At 37.7% G+C, this 16,885-nt stretch overlaps 1 protein-coding gene across 4 annotated transcripts in view; it reads right to left on the reverse strand.

The window, feature by feature from the left end:
• The window catches only part of GRM8 (glutamate metabotropic receptor 8), a gene marked incomplete at both ends in the record, with an annotated part of 808,352 nt that overhangs the window by 309,312 nt on the left and 482,155 nt on the right, over positions 1–16,885 (reverse strand). For all 4 annotated transcript variants that reach the window (XM_080701339.1, XM_080701337.1, XM_080701340.1 and 1 more), the window contains one exon: positions 1,918–2,118. In XM_080701339.1, coding sequence (XP_080557465.1) covers positions 1,918–2,118 — 201 coding nt within the window. The remainder of the gene's footprint in view (positions 1–1,917; positions 2,119–16,885) is intronic.

Below are 16,885 nucleotides of genomic sequence, written 5' to 3' on the forward strand. Positions count from 1 at the left end.
CCCATAAGAACTTGTATGGTCTAAATGGTCCTGTCTATTGCTCTACCCTTATTTCAGGCACCTAGTCCCTTCAGATATCATCTGTTTTTAGCTCCCTACATTAGAGAAATGTCCCTCATTATAAACTTTCATTCCAGCACATCTCTCTTTTCAGCACTCATTGTAGGTTATAATTATACTTTGTGTGTTTATTTGATTAACATTTAAGTTCCCAAGACATTCTAAATCTTATTTTATTTTCACCAGTAATGTACATCTTTAGCAACTATCATAAGATTGAACACAGTCTATTTGCTCAATAAATATGTATTGATTACATCAATAAAATGTTATATTTGCTTTTCTGCTTATAGTGGATTGAAAGAAGAAATTGATTATAGAATACATTATACGTAAAGTCAAGCACAGCAGCCATACTAGGATAATCTAGTAGGGGTTGGGGTGGAGTATAAAAAGTAGACAGAATAACTCAGAGATCATTGGAATCCAGAGACAAATTTTCTTATAGCCATTTTAAGACATTCTTTAGTAGTCCATAGTAGTAGACCATTATATTATAGTATGGAATAATAATTAGAGTCATCAAGAAGGTGGTAGGTTTTGATCTATGTTTAAGATAAGGAAAACATAGTAAATCACCATTAAAATGTTCTGATTCAGTGCTTCCTTAAATTCCATATCTGAAAGTAAGCTGCAATTGTCAAGAAAATTTTTTTCATTTTTATTATTTTTAAGTAACTAACACCATTTGATAAATGGAGTGTTCTCAGCCTCACATTAAGGTAAATAACTTTACATTGTAACCATGTTATTTTGCTCAATTTGATAACTATATAAAAATTATTTTCGAACTCTGCTAAGTGGTAACATTAACAAAAGAATGAATGCTATGTAATGATTCTCCTGGAGAAGATATTCTGTGTTGAATGCACACCAAATTCTGCCCTATGTTGCCTGTACAAAGCAAAAGAAGTTTCCACTTGAATTCTAAATCGAAGATGACCTTGTGCTTTTTTAAGAAAGGCTGGCAGCTGAGGTCGCCGGAGTGTATTGTGATAGACAGTGCAGCGCCGAACGTGGCTCGGAGGCATGTCCATTGTGTGGATTACAGCCAACCCGAAAGAATTAGACAGCTCAGAGCATTCTATCATTTCATTTGAAAATAATGGTCAAAGTCATGGGCAGCAACCATTACAACTTTCATGAAAGAACAGCAGCATTCAATAATTCCATCACTTCAGACAGGCAGTGTGGCTATCCTCAACCTAATACTGTGAATCCAGCTTTTTCTGTAGCAGCTTCTTATGACAGTAACAGAAGCAACATCTCTTTCTCTACACTAGGAAAATCCCATCTACAATGCATTGTTTGTGGACCCTTGCTTCCATCCGAGTAAATCATTGAGAAAAAATGTAAGGAAAAGAAAGAAGATGCAGAAACTTAACAGTCTTAGAGTATAAATATAGACCAACTCTAAATCATCCACTTTCCTCATATCAATTTAGTGTTTTAAAAGCTTAAAATGAGTTCCAAAACGAAATATCTATAACCTCTTCTCTAATAATGGCACGAACAAAACATTGTCAAATAAATCTAATTTGTTTTCAATGGTTTTGAATGAGCCTTCTCAGTTGTTTCTGAAATAGCAATGTTTAAGTAAAATATTTTGATCGATAGAGGCTTATTTTTAACTTTTGCTTCTTTCAGGAGCAGGTTAATAGTAACACTGATAAAATATGTTTGAGATTTAAAAGCAGGTGGGGGAAAATAAAATGCACTTCTGATTAAAAAGAACTGTTTCTAATCCTGTGCTTCCCAGTCTGCCTGAGTATCTTCTATATGCAAGTCGGGGGAGGATGCCATCACTTCTCAAGTATTTAGAAACCAAAAAAAAAAAAAAAAATTGTTGTAACTTACCATTAAAATGTACAGCCCTAATATAACCAAGTAGCTCTTTCCCGTCAATGGTACTCATTCGTGGACAAAGGCCAATGTATCCAGGGCAGAGATCTCTGTGCATATTGTGCAGGGCATATGCCATGGAATAGACCGCATCAATGACAAATTGGACCTTTCCTTCTTGTTCATAAGATGAGTCCCGGGCAATTCGTTCCAGCCCTGCAAAAGGAAAAGGAAAACCATTAATTGACATTGTTAAAGTTCAATAAAAGATGGCATTAGCTCTAAGATGTCTATCATTTGAGGTTCATTTAATGAGACACAACTACTCACTTTTACCTCTGATCAATCCTATATTTACCAGGTCAGGCTTATAAATTGTGTATTGAATTATTTTATTTTGGAAAGGGCAGAAACTGTTTTGTTAGCAACAAAAAGATATAAGGTATATATATATATATATATATATATATATATAGAGAGAGAGAGAGAGAGAGAGAGATATAGATATATAATTATATATAGATATAAGGAGTATATATAGTATAGTTTCATTATCTGTGTTTCCACCTTGCTGAGTCCTATTTTATTCTACAGTCCAGTAATTACATAACATTTTAGTAGAGACTTTATCTTTTAAGTAAAAGTTATAGAATATCATCCTTTTAATCTACCTAAGTTCCAAGAATATAATTTAATTAATGGCCCAAAGTAAGTTATCCTCCCACCTCAGATCCATTCTTGTTATGAATATGCTCTATTTAGGAACTTTCTTGTAACTACTTTATGACACTATTTCTTTAAGTAACTCTGGTTATCTTTAAAGTAATCTTTCAATTTATTTTCTCTTTGAACTCAATTTTCTCTTTTAATTTACTATTAAAAAGATGTAGATCTCTCAAAATGAATGTCTGTCAGAGTAACTGTATGTATGGTTAGGCATATTTAGGGCTGAGAATTGGCACTGGAGATTATCTTTAGGTTGGTGTTTATCATTTACTATGCATTAGAAGCTAAAATTTTAAAAATAAAATATAAACTAGAGATCATCCATGACCCGAATTTTTTAGTTTAAAGATGAGGAAACTGAAGTTCGTAGAGATTACAGTCACATGGGGCACTCAGGAAACCTTCCCAGATCTCAGACGGCAAGCCCAATATTTTCTCCATCCCTAGACAAAAGTAGTGGACAGTAAGCATGCATTGCATGCAAGAAGCATGGAAATTACCTCAGTGGTCTACTAAAAGAAAAAAATAAATGAACTCCTATCAATCAACTCTACACCTTCCCCACACTTTACACATCAGCAACGTTTGGAGAAGGCAAAAGCAAGTCAGGCATGCTAGTTAATAATCTATAACAAATAGTCCTTAAGTCCAGTTACTATTTATTTTAATTATGCACATATATGCTAAATTTGAAGTTGGATTAGAGTGATTGTTTCATGTTTGGATGGATATTCTGATAAGTGTATAAAGTCTGTTTTCTGTCAATTGGTGTTCTGGTCTCTGCAGCCTGTTATAATGCTGAATCCTGTTTCTCCCTTGTGGACATGGATTTTCTCTAAGCATTCTGTCACCAAGTTGTTAGGCCCACATTTCCAACTTCCTATCATACCTCTAGGTAGTCAGATTCTAAATCATATGCAATACCTAAAGGCAGGCTATCATTGTAAGAAATCTGTATTTCCCTAAAACCTCTTATGGAGAGTTTTATTATCTGGGAACACAAAGAGAAAATGATCATTCCTCACGAAGAGCATTTTCAAGTTTCCAAAAGGTATGCTGTCTCCCCTAGACTATCTCAGAGGAAGGATCTACGCTCACCCCCATGCAGTTACAGAGACAATGTTCCCTTCATATGCCTGAGCCCTACTTTTGTCTCGTGGGTTGCAGGACAGCACTGCTATGCCCAAAATCTCATGGACTTATCTGTGACAAAGTACTTTCAGCTCTGCCTAAAATTTATCTTCCATTGCTTTAGCCATGAGGTAGGCAATTTGTAAATAAATACTAAAGAATGGCTGCAGCAACCAAAATGATTCAGCTTTTTAAATATATACTTCTCTAGTTAGCAAACACTCCGGTTAATGCATAAGTGAGTGTTTTCTCAGAACATGGAACTAAAACCTGAACAATCCCACAAAAGCTTGGATAGTTGCTTATGAAAAAAGTGGAAAGAAAATGTAGCAATAGAAAATTGAAATGACTAATTTTAAGACTGATCTCTAGGTCTAGCTGGATACCCTGTGTTTCATTGACTCTGCATCACTGAATTTGATGGCTGAGAATGAAAACTGTGAGGCCTGGAGCAGCTGTTCCCATGCTCTGTCAGCAGAGTCCACAGTGCCACCCTAGATTTGCCACATCGAAACCTCCTGACCTGGGGACACAAAGAATCTGTCATTTCAAAAGATTCCCCAGGGATGGAGATACAACCGGCTGCTTTCCAATATCCTAATCCTCAAAAATATCAATACAGATTTGCTTTGCAGAGAATTTTATGTAGTGAAGTAGGAAAATAAAAATCATTATTTCCTGGTACATGCAACTAGAAGAAAACCTGATGAACTCCTCCCCTTTTTCCTATCAGATGAAGGATTGAAGGACCTACAGACATCCCTCAGTATCTGTAGGAAGTAGGTTCCAGGACCTTAGCTGGTAAAGTTATCTAGGGATACTCAATTTCCTTATAGAAAAGAGCACAGTATTTCCATGTAATCAACATACATATTTAAATTATCTCTATACTACCTATGCTATCTAATTCAATGTAAATGCTATATGAACAGATTGTGCATGGTGTTATTTAGATAATAAAGACAAGAAAAAATAGGCTATATATGTTCTTTACAGATGCATTTAAAAATATATTTTCAATCCATGGTTAATAAAACCTGTGGTTAATAAGGAGGGCTGACTATCCAATTCCCAGTATCTATAAATTTCAAAACTCCTATCGTATCCTTAAATACACACAAAGGCTGGAAGCCGATTCAAATGGAAGCTAGAAAGATATGCATAATCTGTAAATAAAAAAGCATAATGCTTTTCTCTTGGGAAGGTAGAAACAAAAATAGAAAAGGAAGAGAAAAAGAACTAAAGAAGAAGAGCAACACCGGAAAGACTTAATCCCAACATGCAAAACCAGCAAAATGGCAGAGGAAATTTCTCCAAACCACTAACATTACAAGTTAAGCTATTTTTGTGTTGCTCAAGTAAATCTCTCTACAACAGACACGCGCGCGCGCGCGCGCACACACACACACACACACACACACACACACACCCCTCTACTCTGAATAGTAGTATTTGTTTATCTTATCTTGTTTCCCTTTGTGAGCTTAAAGGGAGGATTTTTATGTTTGTATTACAGGCTGTAGCAAGCATTGATTGGAAGAAAATACTTAAGCTAAATGGCTTCAATGGAAGCAATGATCATGAGAACATTAAGGAGTCTGGAAACTTTCCACCATCCATGGGACACATGACGGAGCTAAACATATGTGAATATTTTCTATTTTAAAATCTTCCTTGTCCTCAAAAATGTTCTGGGTTTAATGAAATTATATATCAATATTACAACAATTTTATAATGTATAAAGATGTTTCTCAACATTTAATAATTGGAAAAAACTTATATACAACCCTTTCCTGATAAACTGTTAATAGAGGCACCCCACACAATAGATATATTCTTCCTTGGCATTACTTTAAAAAAGATTCAACTTCAGACATAATGTATTTATGTACATTTTAGGTACCAAACCACTTTATTAAAGGGAATTATTTAAATGTTTAATATTCAAACTATTTATTACCTTGGGTAGTTTCAGTTCAATTAGTTTGAGTATAGAGTAACTGCATTTAAGTTTGTATAATATTTTAGGTAAAAGTCCAGAAGTCTGTCTAGTGACCTGTCACACATGCATCAGTCAACATTTTTCTATTCGCCAATGCAAGCACAGGGTCACAAATGGAAAGACTGAAAGGTACTTCTAAATTTACAAAGAAAGAGTACAATTCTCTTCAGGCTGTTTAGATCATGTATTTTTCTGCTCACTGTCGAAACTGAAGAATGACACTTAAGATTTCATAGCTCAAGTTAGTGCTTTACTTCCTGTATCGGATTCTCTCATTCATTTAAAAAGAGGGATTTTAAGAAGCTGAAAGTGACTCATCAACTTAATTGGCTGTAAAATTTCATTATGCTATAGCTTCTAAAGTTACACTAATGTATTGCTATAAAGTGCTAAATATTGTCCAAGGCAGTATGTCAGCCATCCGCTCAAAACATCACTGATTACAAAGTTGTTACGTATTTTAGTGTATAGCTCAAAATTAACAACACAGAGCAAAGGGTTCGCATGGTAGGAGACTAAGTCAGTCTCATAAATTTTATAGCAAGATTGCTTGATGTTTTTTTATTAAAGAAATCTCAAACTTCTGACTGTATCGGTGTTCCTAGAAAACACTAAATTCTTATTCCACGGTGATCATCTTAGTTTTGGTTTTCTCTTAGTAAAAAGGCAAATTGGCTAAGTCTGCCAAGCTTTGTGTACCTTTCAATGCAAGTTCCTAAGGAGAGCCCAATGAGAATTTATAATTCTCCAACAGGCACATTATGGCTATAGAGCTTTTCTTTCTGAGAATTTTTCATTTCTCAGGACACTGGTCAGTTTTCTAAACTGAAATGTCAGAGGGTTGCTTTTATTTTTCTGAAATTAGTCATACAAAGCTTTCAACATTAATGTAGTGAAGAATCCATGGATAGTGGTCCATTCAGGACAAAAAACTAAGCAGTATCAGTCATTTCATTCACAGGAAATCAAACATTTTGTTGACTGCATTTTTATTACTGTCTCTTCTTGGGATAAAAATAATCTCAGAGTATAAATTTATAGGTTAGAAAGTATTTTTTCACTTAATTCCTCCCTCACTTTTTTCTTAAGTACTCATCTACTATCTTAAATAATTAAATCATTTTCTTGGAATTACTGTGCCAACAATGCTAAGAGGAAAAAAGAGAATTTGTGAACCTTCTATGAATAAATACATTAGTTCTTATAGGACCAAATTTAAAAGTCATTCTGAATTCCACAAGAGTTCCATGCCTCGTTAGAGATAACCAGCAATAGGACTGTCATGTTCTTTCTCTGCTTTCCCCAATACTGTACATATATGGTGTAACTGTATAGAGCAGTGACATTTAAATCAGTGAAAACAATGCCAAGACCTGTACTGTGACTAAAGAGTGACTGCCATCAAGTTGACAGAGGTCATCCTTCATGGAATGTAAACTGATAGGAGTTCAAATATACAATAAGTGGAGCCTGGCAAAGAAACATGTGCACATACAATTATACAAGAATGTCTCCTGAGCACTAGGATATAGGGTAAGGAGTGCACACCCTACACCACCCTGAGATGAGGCAGAAAGACTCACCAACAGTGGAAAATATCGGGCTATGGGAAAGATCTCAACCTCAATAGACCTAGATTTAGGTCCTAGCTGGACAAGCTGAAAGGTGTGTGACCTTCAGCCCATTCCTGCACCTCCCTAATCCCAGGCCTTCAGCTGGGAATGTTGTCCACTGGGAAAACATCTCTCAGTTATTTCAGCTGGTCCAACCCACCTTTCTTCAGCATCCTCAGGTCCTTGACATAACATGAGATCTCAAAACCACAGGACCTTACTCAGCTGTACCCTCTGTGACTCTACTTTGGCTCAGATGCATCTTTCTAGCACCCAAGCCTCATGCACCTCAAGCTCCATAGTATTTAATTATTTTCAATTCAATAGCTTAGATTAGATTATGAAACATTTTATTTTTTTTAATTTATTTTTTATTGGTGCAATGTATTCATACATCATAGTGGTATAAAGAAAATACTTTTGTAGACATACATGCACATCTCGCCCAGTTAGCCCCTACCACGATCCCCACCCCATTCCCTCCCCATCCCTCCTTCCCACGCTTGGCTTACTGGTTGACATCTAGTATTATAGCAATTTATACAGTATTAACATTGATAATCTAACATAACAGTTTCATTTGTCTGGTACCAAACTTTTGATGACTTAAAGATAACATTTCAATATTTCTTTTTGCTTTCTTTCTTGCCAGAGAATATTTTTTTTCTTTTTTTTTTTTTAGGTGAAACTATCAAACATTTATTTATTTATTTTTCAGAAAAAATCTATCCTGATATGGAGTATGGACTCTAGATACCCAAAACAGTCTCAAAGGAGAACAAAGCTAGAAGATGTATATTTTCTGATTTCAAACCATATAAAGCTACAATAATTGAAACAGTGTAGTACTGTTCTAAAGGCAGATATATAAACCATTGGAGCTAAATAAAAGCCTAGAGATAAATTCTTCCATACATTGTCAAGTTATTTTTGACAAGGTTTCCATGAACTTTTGGTGGAGGAAATACTAGTCTTTTAACTAAATATTGTTGAAAAATAATAATAAATGAAAAAGAATAAAATTGGACCCTTACCTAACACATATACAAATATTAACTCAAAATAGATAAAAGACCTAAATATAAATCTTAATACTATAAGCTTTTAGAAGAAAATCTGGGACATAAAACCTCACAACATTGAAATTGGAAGTGATTTCTTGGATATGATTTCAATGGCACAGGCAACAAAAGAGTAAATAAACTTCCTAAAAAATAAAAAAAAATATTGTATATCCAAAGACAATGTAAACAGAGTTAAAAGTTACTGATCCTCTTCCAAGAGTTCCTCCTATGATCCATTTCTCCCTAACTCTCACATATTAGGGAAAGCATGTGATTTCTTATTTTTTGTGCCTGACTAATCTCACTTAGCATAATGTCCTCCAGTTCCATCCATTTCCCTGAAAATGATGTAATTGAGTTTTTTTTGATGGCTGAGTAAAATTCCATTGTGTACATATCCCACAGTTTTGTAATCCATTCATCTGTTGATGGACATCTTGGCTGGTTCCATAGTTTGGCTATGGTGAATTGTGCAGCTATGAACATAGATACACATGCATTAGTTTGGTAGTTTGGTTTCTTTTCTTTTGGGTAGATACCCAACAGTGGTATTGCTGGATCAAATGGAAGATTTGTTCCCATTTTTCTGAGGATTCTCCATACTGTTTTCCAAAGTGGTTGCACTAATTTGCAATCCCACCAACAATGTCTTAGAGTTCCCACTTCTCCACATCCTCGCCAGCATCTGTTGTTGTTTGTGTTTTGGATGATGGCCATTCTAGTTGGAGTTAGGTGAAATCTCAGGGTAGTTTTGATTTGCATCTCTCTGATTGCCAGTGATGTTGAGCATTTTTTCATGCATTTATTGGCCATTTGAATTTCTTCTTTTGTGAAGTGTCTATTTAGTTCATTTGCCCATTTTGTTATTGGATGCTTTGTTTTCTTAGTGTTGAGTTTCTTGAGTTCTCTGTATATTCTAGATATTAGTCCTCTATCAGTGGTGTAGGTGGCAAAAATCTTCTCCCATTCTGTTGGCTCTCGATTGAGGTTCTTGATAGTTTCCTTTGCTGAACAGAAGCTCTTCAGTTTCATGCAATCCCATGTATTGATTCTCCTTTTAATTTGTTGTGCCTTTGGGGTCTTGTTGAGGAAATGTTTGTCTGTGCCTATGTGTTGTAGTGTTGGACCTATGCCCTCTTCAAGGAGCTTCAAGGTCTCTGGTTTAATTTCCAAGTCTTTGATCCATCGTGAGTTGACTTTTGTACAGGGTGAAAAAGTGGGATTGACATCCAATTTTCTGCATATGGTTAACCAGTTTTGCCAACACCATTTGTTGAAGAGGCTATCTTTTTTCCAGTGTATGTTTTTGGCCCCTTTGTCAAAAATCAATTGGCTGAAAGTGTGTGGACTTGTTTCTGGGTCTTCTATTCTGCTCCATTGGTCTATATATCTGTTCTTTTGCCAGTACCATGCTGTTTTTATTACAATGGCTTTGTAGTATAGTTTAAAGTCAGGTATTGTGATTCCTCCTGCGTGGTTTTTGTTGCTGAGAACTACCTTGGCTATTCTGGGCTTTTTGTTATTCCAGATAAATTTAAGGACTGATTTTTCTATGTCTGTGAGGAATGATCTTGGTAGTTTAATGGGCATTGCATTAAATCTGTAGATCACTTTTGGGAGGATCGCCATTTTAATGATATTAATTCTGCCAATCCATGAACATGGAAGGTCTTTCCATCTTCTAAGATCTTCTTCGATTTCTTTTTTCAGTGTTTTATAATTTTCTTTGTAGAGATCTTTTACTTCCTTGGTCAAGTTTATTCCTAGGTATTTTATTTTTTTGTGGGAGATCCTGAGTGGAAGTGTTTTCTGAATTTCTTTTTCAGTGGTTTTATTGTTGGTGTACAGGAAAGCTTCTGATTTTTTAAGATTGATTTTGTATCCAGATACCTTGCTGAATTTGTTGATCAGTTCTATAAGCCTTTTGGTTGAGTTTGTTGGGTTTTCTAAATATAGTATCATGTCATCTGCAAATAGTGAAAGCTTAAGTTCTTCTTTTCCTATTTGTACTCCTTTGATTTCCTTTTCTTGCCTTATTGCTCTGGCTAGAGTCTCTAGTACTATATTGAAGAGAAGTGGTGATAGTGGACATCCTTGTCTCGTTCCAGTTTTTAGGGGAAATTCTTGAAGTTTTTCCCCATTTAATATGATGTTGGCAGTGGGCTTATTGTAGATTGCCTTAATAATGTTGAGATATGTTCCTTCTATTCCAATTCTCTGCAGTGTTTTTATCATAAATGGATGTTGAATTTTATCAAATGCTTTTTCAGCATCTATTGAGATGATCATGTGGTTTTTGTCTTTGATTCTGTTTATATGATGAATTACATGGATTGTTTTTCGTATATTGAACCAGCCTTGCATCCCTGGGATGAACCCTACCTGATCATGGTGAATGATTTTCTTGATGTGGTTTTGAATGCGTGTTGCTAGTATTTTGTTTAATAGTTTTGCATCCAAGTTCATCAGAGATATAGGCCTGTAGTTTTCCTTCCTTGAACTGTCTTTATTCGGTTTGGGTATTAGTGTGATGTTGGCTTCATAGAATGTATTTGGGAGAGTCCCGGTTTTTTCTATTTCCCGAAATAGTTTGAATAGTATTGGGATTAGTTCTCCTATAAAGGTTTTATAGAATTCACTTGGGAAACCATCTGGTCCTGGGCTTTTCTTTGATGGTAAGCTCTTTATTGCTATTTCAATCTCTTTGATTGTTATTGGTTGGTTTAAGTGTTCTATATCTTCTTGACTCAGTTTAGGAAGGTTGTATTTATCTAGGAAGTTGTCGATTTCCTCCAGATTTTCCATTTTGTTGGAGTATAGTTTTTCAAAGTAGTTTCTGATAATCCTCTGGATTTCTACGCTGTCAGTAGTAATGTCTCCTTTTTCATCCCTTATCTTCATAATTTGGGTTGATTCTCTCTTTTTTTTAGTTAGGTTGGCTAGTGGTTTATCAATCTTGTTAATTTTTTCAAGAAACCAGCTTTTGGTTTTGTTGATTTTCTGTATTGTTTTTTTTATTCTCTATTTCGTTAATTTCTGCTCTAATTTTAATAATTTCCCGTCTTCTGCTGGCTTTGGGGTTCAATTGTTCCTGCTTTTCAAGGGCTTTGAGGTGTGTCATAAGGCTATTTATTTGAAGATTTTCTGTTTTTCTTATGTGAGCACTCAGTGCTATAAATTTTCCTCTTAATACTGCCTTCAAAGTGTCCCAGAGGTTTTGATATGTTGTTTCTTTATTTTCATTTGTTTCTAGAAATTTCTTGATTTCACCTCTTACATCTTCTATGACCCATTCTTCATTCAGAAGTGTGGTGTTCAGTCTCCACATGTTTATGTTGTTTCTCTGGGTCTTCTTATAGTTGATTTCTAGTTTCATTCCATTATGGTCTGAAATGACACAGGGAAGTATGTAACATTTTTTAAATTTGCTAGTGCTCATTTTGTGTCCCAGGATGTGATCTATTTTGGAGAAGGTTCCATGAGCAGCTGAGAAAAATGTAAACTCTGCTGTAGTTGGGTGAAATATTCTATATGTGTCCAAAAGGTCCATTTGGTTAATGGTGTTCTTTAGTTCTGAGACATCTTTACTGACCCTTTGTCTGGAAGATCGGTCTAGTATTGTGAGAGGTGTGTTGAAGTCTCCCAGTATTATTGTGTTGGGATTTATGTGTGGCTTCATGTCACAAAGAGTTTGATTTATGAAAGTAGCTGCCCCTATGTTTGGGGCATAGATGTTGATTATTGTTATTTCCTCTTGCTGGACTATTCCTTTTACCAGTAAAATGTGACCTTCTTTGTCTCTTCTAATAAGTTTGGGTTTGAAGTCTAACTTGTCTGATATCATAGTTGCTACTCCTGCTTGTCTTCGAGTACCATTAGCATGGATTACCTTGCTCCAGCCCTTTACCTTGAGTTTGTTCCTATCTTTACTTGTGAGGTGTGTTTCTTGTAAGCAGCAGATGGATGGATTCTGGCTTTTAATCCATTTTGCCACTTTATGTCTTTTTATTGGGGAGTTGAGGCCGTTTACATTCAGATAATTTTTAATTCCCAACATGTTAAGATCTTATTTCTGTTTGAGATACTGTTTATTCTTCTTTGCTTAGTTGTCTGCTGGATGGGAATTCTTGTTTCTTTGGTTCTGGCGTGAATTACCCATTTCCTCTCTGCAGTTAATCTCCTTGAGTATTTTCTCTAGCGCTGGTTTTGAAGACATAAATTCCTTCAGTTGCTGTTTGTCATGGAAGCTTCTTATTTCCCCATCTAATTTGATGGATAGTTTTGCTGGGTAGGAAATTTTTGGCTGGAAGTTGTTTTCTTTCAGAGTTTGGAATATGTTACTCCAAGCCCTTCTGGCTTTCATAACTTGGTTTGGGAAGTCTGGAGTGATTCTAATTGGTTTGCCTCTGTATGTCACATGGCCTTTTGTTTTTGTTGCCTTTAACATTCTCTCCTTGGCTTCCACATTAGTCATTTTGACAATTATGTAGCGTGGGGATCCTCTTCTCTGATCCTGTCTAAAGGGAGTTCTATAAGTTTCCTGGACCTGTGTATCGACCTCTTGCTCTATGTTTGGAAAATTTTCTGCTATTACTTCCTTGAAGAGATTGTTGATCCCTTTGGTTTCACCTTCTTTTCCCTCCTCTATTCCAATTATTCTTAGGTTAGCTCTCTTGAAATGGGCCCATATTTCTTCGATGTCAGATTCCTGCTGTCGGGTTTTTTTTTCTAAATTAGAAACTATGCGTTCATTTTTAGAATGATCATCTTCAAGAAGCGAGATTCTATTCTCCATGTGGTCTAATCTGTTGTTTATACTTTGAATTGAGGCCTTTACTTCATTAATTGCATCCTTTATCTCTTTTTGACTCTCTCTAAATTCTTTTCGAAAGTCCTCTATTATTTCTAAAGTTATTTTTCTAATTTGATCTTCTAGAGATCTTTGGGTTTCTGTGTTATCAGATTCTGATGTTGTGGTGTTGTTGGCATTCACTGCTCCATTGTTATTTCTCTTTCCCATGATTTTGGAAGTTTGTGCCTTCTCTGGCTTCTTCCCTGAGTCACTACGAGTTCACTTAAGATGCTCTGGATCTCTAGTCTATGGTATCTCAGTCACCACTACTCCTTTACTGTGTTGTATCACAAAGTCTCAGACCCAGGGAGTCAATCAAGGCTGCTTAGACCGTGGGGGGTGCCAAGTTGGGCGTTCTCCAGTGGGGAGTTGTGACTATGGTATGATATCTCTGCCACTGCCACTCCCCCACTGGGCTGCACTGCTAAAATCTCCGACCCAGGGAGACTATCTGCACAAGTCCCTGGGAGTGCAGTACTGGGATTTCTCCCCTAGGGGCCGCAATTTGACTCACGGTTGTTGAGTGCGCTGATGGAGCTGTAGTGAACTCGGTGGGTTCGCTGCTGCCGCCACTGGCAATATGGCACCACTGCCACGCCCTCGGCCGTGATGCGGCGTATTTCTTCTCTGGTTTTGAACTCTGCTCTGAGTCCTTGCCAGTTGTGCTGCGCCCAGCCCTTGGGAGCTTTAGATGTTCCCTGCACCAACAAAACTGCTGACTGCCGCCCGGCTGTTCAGCACCTGCTCACCTCGGCTCGCTGTCCACCCCTCCTCTCAGGCACCTGGTGGCTGGTTGAGTGGGTTGGTCTAGGGCCGTCCGGTGAACTCGCCGCTGCCGCCAGCAGTAAGACGCTGCTTCTGCATCCTAGGCTGCGAGGCCAGAGTACCTCCTCTCTGGATTTGAGCTCTGTTTTGAGTCTCCCTCCTCTCTGGAGCCTGGTGTTGCTAGGGGAGATGTAGGCCGCGCCGCTCCGGCCGCTCTGCGCACGGCTCTGGCTGCTCCGCACCACGGTTCTGGCCGCTCCGGCTGCTCCGGCCGCTCTGCACCGCGGCTCTGGCTGCTCTGCACCACGGGTCTGGCCACTCCGGCCGCTCCGGCCATTCCGCGACGCGGCTCTGGCTGCTCCGGCTGTTCTGGCCGCTCCGCTCCGGCTGCTCTGGCTGCTCCACTCAGCTGTTCTGGCCACTCTGCTCCGGCTGCTCCGGCCGCTCCACTCCGCGGCTCCGGCCACTCCGCGCCGCCGCTCCAGCCAATCCAGGCTTCAGCTCTGACTGCTCTGGCTGTTCTGGCCGCTCCGCTCGGCTGCTCTGGCCGCTCTGCTCAGCTGCTCGGAACCGCAACTCCAGCTGCTCCGTACCGCGGGTCTGGCCACTCTAGCCACTCCGGCCGTTCCGCGCCGCGGCTCTGGCTGCTCCGGCTGCTCAGGCCGCTCCGCTCCGCGGCTCCCCCCAATCCGCGCTGCGGCTCTGGCCGCTCCGGCTGCTCCAGCGGCTCCGCGACGCGCGGGCGCGGCACTTCGGGCTGGGTTTTTTCCGGTGTCTTGTTTTTCCAGCCCTTTTTCTCTGTCCCTTGTATTTACCGTTTTTATTTCTTTGCTGTGGTGTTTTCTGGCTCTGAAAGGCGCTGGTTTTGAGGTAGTAGAGTTGGATTGTTAGCGGGACTTGTAAGTGCCGCTTTCCTCCGTCGCCATCTTCCCGGAAGTTTCAAAACATTTTAAATGCTAGGATTTCCTACTGAGTATTGTTCACTTGAAACAGAGAGCCATGATTAATATTTAGGGTTATTGCTGGGAATGATGTTTAAAGTGAATTGAAGTAAGCACAGATTGGAGGTAGAGATATATGTTGGGAGGCAGGTCACACAGAAATCTCAAATAGGATGAGACAGCAGAAATTAAAGTAGAGGAATGTCAGAAAATGTATTTCGGGGGTATGTGTGTGTTCATGTTTAAAAAGAATACTATGGCAAGAGCTAAAGAATATTATAAAATAATGTAAGTATCTATAGGAATATTAAATAGCAATAACTATATTGAAATAGACTAAGAAGGATAAATGCATTTCTAAGATATTTGAGTTTTTCTCTGATCTCTATTAAAAATTATCTTGCTTGTAAATTTTAGCAATGAATACACTTGAGATGAAATTGACATAAAACGGGTGAAATTCACAAGCAAGATGATTAGGTATTTGTGGTGAAAGCCAAAACCAATAAAGTTTATAAATTTATAATTACAAAATTAAAATAGATTATTTTAGCCTTGAAGATGTGGGTGTTTATGTTCCTATAGAATTTCTCTAGGAAAATATCATCAAGCTTACAAAGAGAATTTCACACCTAAGGTCAGCTTTGTGGATTCTATAGTAAGCCTTGTCAAGGACCTGTAGAGACAGATGTATTGGACTAATGAACTAATTTGAGCCTCTGCCTTATCTATTTACAAAGGGCAGAGGAAATTAGAAGATAAGAGTCCTTTGCTGAAAATCACCCTCTCTCTATCTTCTTCTGTAATTTAAATGTAGGAGCAAAAACTGAAGGCTCTTAGCTTCGCATACTTATGAATCAGCCACTGGAGAGCTCTAGATCAGCCTACAATGACTTCTCTCCTTTGTGCCTGGCAGGAAATGGAAAGTGCTTTAGGCAGGTGCCAGGTGGCCCCTTTAGGTGTAAAAATTTCCATGCAATGCCCTAGGGTTTCTAAAACACTGAAAAACCTAAGTTAAGTGGCAAATAAGACTAACAGTGTATCTTCAGGCAAAATAACCTGTTTAAAAGAAAGGCTTTTCAGGAGAGTAAGGTCCTTTAGAGAGGGGCCCCTAAGTCCCTAAACAAAGAAAAAGTCCTTTGATTAAATTCAATCATTTGAATCATTTGCATTTTCTACATAATTATCTTAGAGCATACACATAAGAGACAAATTATAATTCAAAATAATATATAAAACTGTTGCTGAGTGGTAAAGTTTCTCTCTTTAAAGTGCATTAAAGACATTTCCCATGACCCAGTAAATTCAAATTTTCTTTTTTTTTTTTTTTGGTTTTTAAAGGATCTCTTCAAGACGTTTTTTATTTTTGCACTGCAGTTATACATCTTAATGGAGTAAAAAATGGTCGAGACATATATGCACACATCACTCATTTAGCCCCTACCCAATTCCCATCCCATTCCCTCTCCCCTCCCTCCTTCTTATGTTCAGCTCACTGATTGATATGTTTGTGAATGTATACCATGTGCATTAGAGAATTTCCTTCTTCCCCTTCCTATCCCCTTCAGTTAGGTCACTTATTTGTTCATTTATAGATTTTCCTTCCTCTTGTAGGGTTCCTCCTGTGAGCCTTTTTCTCCCTAGCTTCTGCATATTAAGTAGAACATTCAAATTTTTTACTTCTTGTGACTGACTAATCTTACTTAGCATAAAGTTCCTCAGTTCCATCCATTTCCCTGCTGATGACATAATTTTGTTCTTCTTTATGGCTGAGTAAAATTCCATTGCATACATATCCCATAGTTTTGTAATCCATTCATCTGTTGATGGACATCTTAGCTGGTTCCATAGTTTGGCAGTGGTGAATTGTGCTGCAGCTATGAACATG

This window comes from Muscardinus avellanarius, assembly GCF_963383645.1.
Source record: "Muscardinus avellanarius genome assembly, chromosome: 9".
In the NCBI taxonomy this organism is placed as follows: Eukaryota; Metazoa; Chordata; class Mammalia; order Rodentia; family Gliridae; genus Muscardinus; species Muscardinus avellanarius.